This window comes from Symphodus melops, assembly GCF_947650265.1.
Source record: "Symphodus melops genome assembly, chromosome: 2".
Classification (NCBI taxonomy): domain Eukaryota; kingdom Metazoa; phylum Chordata; class Actinopteri; order Labriformes; family Labridae; genus Symphodus; species Symphodus melops.
The window spans coordinates 20,714,251-20,721,719 of NC_136692.1; the positions used below are offsets into that span (position 1 = coordinate 20,714,251).

The following is a 7,469-nucleotide window of genomic DNA, read 5'->3' on the forward strand; positions in this document are numbered from 1 at the left end:
AAAGATCAACCTTTTCATCTCTCTATCTGCTTCCACAAGCCTCCAGAAGTACTTGATGAAAGGTAGCTCTAATCCTCCAAGTATCTGAAACTCTCTTGGACAGGTTTAACAACCCCTTTCAAATAAAAACGCACATATTTAAGGTAAAGTTATACACTCTGAACCATAATAGAATTCAGCATGTTTCAATAGAGTATAAAAACCTCAACTATAAGTAAAATAAAAATGAAATAGTCACGCACCCAAGAACCAGAGACAAAGAAAATACATATTCAGGAGCAATAACGCTTCCCGCTATTTTTCAGAACCATAAACTGTCCTCTTACCACAGATTGCATAACTTTAAGACTTCCTCGGCCTGTTCGATGGCCACGTCTGGCCCATGTATTTGAAACACAATAACATAAACAAAAACTGAAATACACGTCATACAGACAGACTAGCCTGTTATATTGCTCAGAGTAAAAAAACTCCTCATAAAGTGGAGAGCGATGCTCCACTTCTTCCCGATCCTTCAGCTCTGCTGCTCTGCACACTCTCTCTGTCCCTCCTTCAACTAGTGGTTGAGAAATATTTCGATCCCACAAAGTGCTTTCATGTGTTGCAGACAGGCTGAGAGCAGCAGAGGAGATGCAGTGAGAGACTTCACTGAATGAAAAAACAAAAACAATGACACAATTCATATTTTCTTCGGCAAGTAAATATTTACCAAGTGTTGTGAAGAATTTCTAATTAGGACTAAGTAGTACCTTTTCACTACACTTGCTGCATTAAATGAGAATGAGATGAATTGTATAATTGTAGTTAAATGCAAGTGGGCGGTAAGAAAAATTCGATTTGTTTTTGCAATGTGAATGGGACCCAGCAGCTTGTATTTTTATATATCCTGTTCACTCTGAATTGGTATTCTATTTCAGAGATTACTTGTGGCTCCATCATCAATAATTTGGGACTCAGAAGATTTTCAGTTTCCTCATCCTGCAAAAAAAAAAGTCTTTCATTTTTGGGGTATGGTAAAATATGTGTGTCTGACTGAAGAACCACAAAGACATGCAAGAAAAACACACGGCTGAATCTGAACATGTGTTTACTTTATTACATCTTTTATATAAATTTCCCTTTTCATAATTAGTGCTGTTGTTCTGTATCCCAGCCTCATGCATCATCATGTCTTATATCTAATTAGAAAACATGCATAATAGACCATTAAAATAACACTCCCCATGTCTAATTACCAGAGTCCTAAACAGTTGTGTGTGAAGCATGAGGCCACACTCAACTCGACTACTGAGGATCATTTTTTGTTATTAATACATTGTATTTTATGAAAGATCAGACAGCCGTGAGTGTGGATTCAATCAATAACATGTAGTGCTGATAGAAAGGTAAAAGCTGTTTTTAAAGTGTCAGGCTTTGCTTCACCTGCCATCTTGAAAACTTTGAGGGACAAGTGGGAACAACAATTTTGAAAACAATTTAGTGGCAGACTGTGACAAAATGTGAGTGTTTAGTTTAAAACAGCTTTACTGTGAAACTATAATTTAAAAAAAACAATAGGTTGGGGGTATGATGATATTGCTTGGTATGAGTTTACATTTAGTCAGTCTTTAAGAGCCATAGTTGAAATTGGTTTGTGGCAGACTGCCAGCCTAAACGAAAGTTAAGAAAGAGTAGCAACATTTTTTATTTAGGCCTATGGAATTTAAGAAATGTATGTGCACTTATTTTATCTCATCAAAGCATGGGCGTGTTTTCTTTGTTTGATTCTCCTGAACAATGTCTCTGCTCCACTCATGTGGTCTTATTGAGACCGATCACCCCTAACTGATAAACCTTAGGAAAACACTGGCTCTGATGACAGTTTCTACATACTCTTTAAGTAAATGTTTATTTCACCAACTTTTTTTCTCCTTTTAATAGGTTTGGTATTGCAAGGCATTTATAAAACCAGATCCTATAGAAGTCTGTACAGCTCATGTTTCTCCAAAAGTCTGACCTCCTGTATGCTATTTTCTGGGGATCCTTCAGATTATTGCAGAGGTGAAATTATATTTTCAAACCTAAAACATAAAAAAGTCATCAAACATGTAGGCACCCACATTCACATAAATCCCAACAACAGACCTAATAATGACTCCTCATTATCACTGTCCATGACTCAGTGTGTCCATATGTAAGAACTAATATGTCCTGCAGTGTATTACCATCAGATCCACTGAGAGTCCCTCTGTCCCTTCAGCTGTTGTGGACACAGCAGGAGCCTCATCTCCTTTCTCCCAGCACTGACCCCAAGTCAGCCTTATGTAACGTCTGCTCTTTAAAAGACCTTCCTTTTATTATGCAGCAACTTGATCAGCACTGTTTCTTTCTTTAACATGATGACATCTCTCCATCTTTTTTCTATTTTTGTATCTACCTTTCTCACGCAATGACAGACCTTATTTTCTCTCCTGTGCTCAGTCGCTGTCCTCCAGCTTGCTGCTGTAGTGCACTGGAAATGTCCATGGTGGCTATTCGTAGCAAATTGCTTTCTGTTGGGTTGCTGGAGGGACTGAATGAACTGGACTGGGGAGGCCGGCTTTGGCCGCCTGTAATGGACCTTGCTGTTAAACTCCCATTTTTACCATTACAATGCAGATGCTTTTTTTTTAACATGATAGTATAATGTATTAAACATTGTTTTGATGCAGAATTAAAGATGTAATATCACCTTTAAGTTCACATTGATCTCTTTTGTTCATCATCAGATCTGGATGCTTTCCCAGTACCCGATCTGAGCCAGAATTTATCAAGTTTCTCAGAGACAGAGAAATCAATCGTCGCGGACTGAGACTGACCAAAATTGGATTTTTGAGACTGATACAAATGTTGGAGGAAGGAATTTAATGATGACCAATATGGCTTTTGATGTGTATAGATACTTTTTGAGGTGGAATACGAATAGAGATTTTCTGTGGGGATTTGGAAAATGTATTTTTCTGATAAGGTAATAATAAAGGCCAGAGGGTTACTTGCTTAAACAAATGACGTTATGAACAAATGTGCAGCATAATGATTCAATATTAACTCATTTTAGAGATAGCTGTGAAATTCTGCTTTATATTTCTGCTGTTGATATATTTTAGGATCCAATGGTGGCTGAACATGCAGGACAAACAAAGTTTTCCTATCTTGTCATATTGGACAAAGTATACACAGAGTCCGGATGTGGATCAGTGGTAGAATGGTCAACACTCAATTGGAAGGTAGGGGGTTTGATCCCCAGCTCCTGCAGCCACATGTCCGGTGTGAGGTTAAGCGAGTCTCTTAACCTCCCATCAGTGTGTGACATGTGGTGTAAAAGCATTTTGAGTAGTCAGAAGAAGACTAGATAAGTGCTGTACAAGCTCAAGTCCATTTACCATTTACCCATATATAGGCTGTCCAAAATATTTGTCCGGCCTTACCTTCTGACTGGCTCAAAATAGTTAGAATAACCAATGTGTGGGTCGACCTCAGAGTAAAGGTTTATGATTTTTTTTTCTTTTTAAGTTAGGAAATGTATTTCTACTGAAGTTTAGGAGTAGCCCAGAAATATTTATCTATCTGAGATGATGCAAGAGCAGCAATAACAACAAGGTTGCTGAAAGATAGCTTTGAAACTAAATAATAATTTGACTCTGACCTTATACCCGATGTCAAGAAGAAAATATGCTGTCCCCGCAGAAAATGATAAATGTTGTCCTTTATTGTTAAAGGTTAAATAAAGCTGTAGAACCACTCTGATTTAATCAGTGCAAACAATCCTGGCAGCAATGAATCAAATGGTTGTCCTGCGTGCTCATCATGAACTTAATGTGCTCATTAACCTCACATTGAATGTTTTTTCTGTGCCTTATTCCTCTGACGTTGAGATGCATAGTCAACAGACTCTTTGTCTATTTGTATTGGTTATTTAAGGCAAAGTCATTGTTGTGTCTTTGATTTGTTTAATAGTTTGAATATAACATTTGAAAGGAAGGGAGAATTGTACAAAATGTCTTTAAACTGTATGCTCCATTTCTCACTATCAATTTAGGAAACATTAACAAGACTTCTTCTCGCTCTGACTCTAAAGATATTATGAAGGAGAAGACGCATGTTCAGTGGAGAAGGTTTAGAACATGTAGTACAAGGGATTTTAAGTCATTTGAGACTTGAGCTTATAAGTAAGATAAGATAAGATATACATTATTGTCCCCAGAGGGAAATTTGTGTTAGATATATACTGAGAAACCTTCCTGCAGCAGTGACATTTTGACCAGTCAAACAGTAACAGCGTATGTCTACTAAAAGAATTGTTTTGCACTTGGCATCGTTGGTGCAAATTTGCCATCAGGGTCAGCTGTTTTGTCTCGGCACTCACTTCTCTCTTGGTTGACATAAATTCAATTTATGGAACATCACAATGTTTTCAGTGTCACTTCCCTCTCACTGACAAATCAATAAGTGCTGGGATTTCTGATATCCAACGATGATGACAAAGAAAGTTTTCCTATAGGTAGATACTGCATATGCTGGTACATTTATTGATAAATATATGTATTTATTTATATAAATGCATATAACATAACATTGTTTCCTACTTCGTCAAATCTCATCGATAAAAATGCAAATAAGATGCATTGTGAGCGTTTTTAAAGAGACTACTGGTCACTGCAGAGGGTCTGAAATGCTGCTCGACGACTTCTGTAACCTTGTGACTGTAAGCAGCAGTGAGAAACACTCTCTTATGTTATCAGTTATTATTATTAGTTTCTCCAACAGTGAGGCATATTTATAATAATAATCCATCAACAGACAGGACAAAGGGACAGAAATATAAGAGGTGCGTTGTAATAGTGTTCACCTCCTTAGCTCTACGTGAGCTCCGTTTTTACCAACAGTTTTGTTTATTTTCTCGTCCTTTGTAAAAAACGTTTTATCTATATGCAAAGGTGGATCTGGACTCTATTCCACATTGGTTTGGTTGTGTGTCATGGTGTCAAGTGACATCATATGTGGTAGCTATGTTGAGAACTGGAACAACAGTCCTGCCTATCAGGAGAAAACGATGACGGATTTGGGTAAAACTCACATATTTATGACAGCACTCCTCTTCTGGCTTCCTTCACACCTTCTCCCCTTGTTCATGCCTGGAGGTGTGGACTTTTTAAAAAAAATGACTCAAAAAATATAGAAATGCATGTGCGTTATTTTAGCATTTTTGAAAACGTGTTTTTTTTTTGTGGTTTTTGGCCTTTTTGTATGTTTTGGTTATGGGCTAGCTCTTGATGTATTTGAGGTAAGGATCAAGAAGGAAATCACTGAAGTAGTGAACTCATTAAAGTACCTAGGTGTCATCCCTGACAAGTTTGGCAGTCAGGTTAAGTACATCTGTAACAGGGTCAGACCAAATCTTAACTACTTTAATTTTATTAGAAGGAACCTGTCACATCAAGCTGCAAAACTATGCATGCACTGATTCTCTCTCATTCATCATATTGCATCACGTCATTGTCACAAGCTTCGTCAACCACCATCAAACCTTGTAGCGTCAATATACAAGCAGGCAATAAAAATCATGGACCAAAACCAATTAAACGGCATCACTGCCGCATTTTAGGAAAACACAACCTTCTCACATGTTATGAATTTTCGTACTCTTAGATTGTTTTTTAAATGTTTAAATAATCATGTGTCATGTTAGTCACTATCAGGCGTCAGAGTTCTCGTAGAGCCATTATATAAGCCTCCACTCATGGTGATTATCTGGTACAAAACGTCACAAAACGTCTGTCAGTCGAGTCTTTCTGTAAAGGACAAAAAATTGCTTGCATTCGTTTTTTTTTTGATGTTTTTGTTTGCGTTGTTTGCTTGTTTTGTTTTTCTTGGTTCTGTTTTTTCTCTCTCTCCTTTCTTTCTGTTTGAATTGTTTTATCCTTTCAAAAGCCGCCAGTGGACAAGTGTTGTGAAACAATCAAACAAAGCATCTGGTTTGTCCAATTTAAATGCTATGTCTACACCAAATGAACAATAAATAATAAATAACGTTTTAGATCACTGAAAACACACCTTTTGGAAAACTCTTTCCAGGAGGATTTTCTGAATCTCTGTTTGAGGTGTTCCCATATTCTCCTTTGTTTGGTGTCATCGTGTGATACTGTCACTTTTCTTTTACATGAGATTAGCACAATGACAGATGTAACCAAGCTACTGCTGGTGTAAACATTTCTAACTGGATTTGTGATTTCTAACTTTTTAAACATGTTTACGCATACATTCACTCTGTTGGCGGGCAGAGGCCCCCAAATGGACGACTTTGTAATGAAATGGTCGTTGCAGAGAAATGGTGAGACAGATGCTTTGAGAACCGGACGGAATCCTTTTTTAAATGGAGGAATAAAACGTCAGTTTTAAAAGATTCCTGCCTATGTGCGGACTTGGCCTGATTCTTAAGAGTCACTCTTACATAAAGACAGTCTGACTCTGTTGCTTTTAGCAGTTTGAGCTGAGAGTAACTGCTAAATTCTGAAGTACGGCCATTTTCATGTGGCCATCAGTCACTCTGACTGAAGAGATATTAAGTTTAGCAGTTTGGCGCTTTTGCTTCTCTTTATATATACTTGACACACAGCAATAGAGCTTTGATTTGACTATATTTATTTCACTAAAAGGTTTCTTCTCCGTCTCCTCTTCTCTTGTTTCAGGTTGTCAAAGATGCAGCAGAAGACTTTAAGAGCCAGGACTAAAGGCAACGAACAACCCTCAAATTATTTTATAGTGTGTGTGTGTGTGTGTGTGTGTGTGTGTGTGTGTGTGTGTGTGTGTGTGTGTGTGTGTGTGTGTGTGTGTGTGTGTGTGTGTGTGTGTGTGTGTGTGTGTGTGTGTGTGTGTGTGTGTGTGTGTGTGTGTGTGTGTGTGTGTGTGTGAAAGAGAGAGAGGGCTCTTTTTTACATAAGTTAATAAGTGTTAATGTAACTTTCATGTGCCTTTTAAAAGTGTAGCTGTTTTAGACCCAAGACACAATCTGATTAACTGTATATTTTTATGCAGTCGCTCCACATTTTAACAGGATATGGGTCACAGTGACTCTTTTTATATACTGTTCTCATTACATTTTTGGGGTCACTCAGCTTTTTACACTTGGAGCCTTGTAAATTAATAATAAAGGTCCCTGATCTGCTTCAAAGGCCTGGTCAGCTCTTAATATGCGTGGGCTTCGTGAATTATGCCTAATGTTGAATTATATATAGACTGTTTCCATATGGCTGTGTATGGAAATAGCTAACAATGTGACATACACACAGTCACAGGTTGTGTTGTGACGTTCGCTGAGTGTCTCTCTTGAAATGAGTCAGACTTGGCAGCAGGCAGCCCGGTGCCAGGCCGGTCCCAGCGAGGAGAGCGGAAACGAAGAGTGGAAAAGAGCTGACTCTGCAGGGATGATGGCCGGGAATAGAAGTGGTCCG

General features: G+C 38.0%; 1 protein-coding gene across 2 annotated transcripts in view; it reads left to right on the forward strand.

Annotated features, from left to right (window-relative positions):
- The window catches only part of LOC306820109 (endonuclease V-like), a 68,230-nt gene extending 61,023 nt beyond the window's left edge, over positions 1-7,207 (forward strand). For both annotated transcript variants that reach the window (XM_079337801.1, XM_079337802.1), the window contains exon 9: positions 6,708-7,207. In XM_079337801.1, the coding sequence (XP_079193927.1) occupies positions 6,708-6,749 (42 nt within the window). In that variant the 3' untranslated portion in view covers positions 6,750-7,207. The remainder of the gene's footprint in view (positions 1-6,707) is intronic.
- The last annotated feature ends 262 nt before the right edge of the window (positions 7,208-7,469 follow it).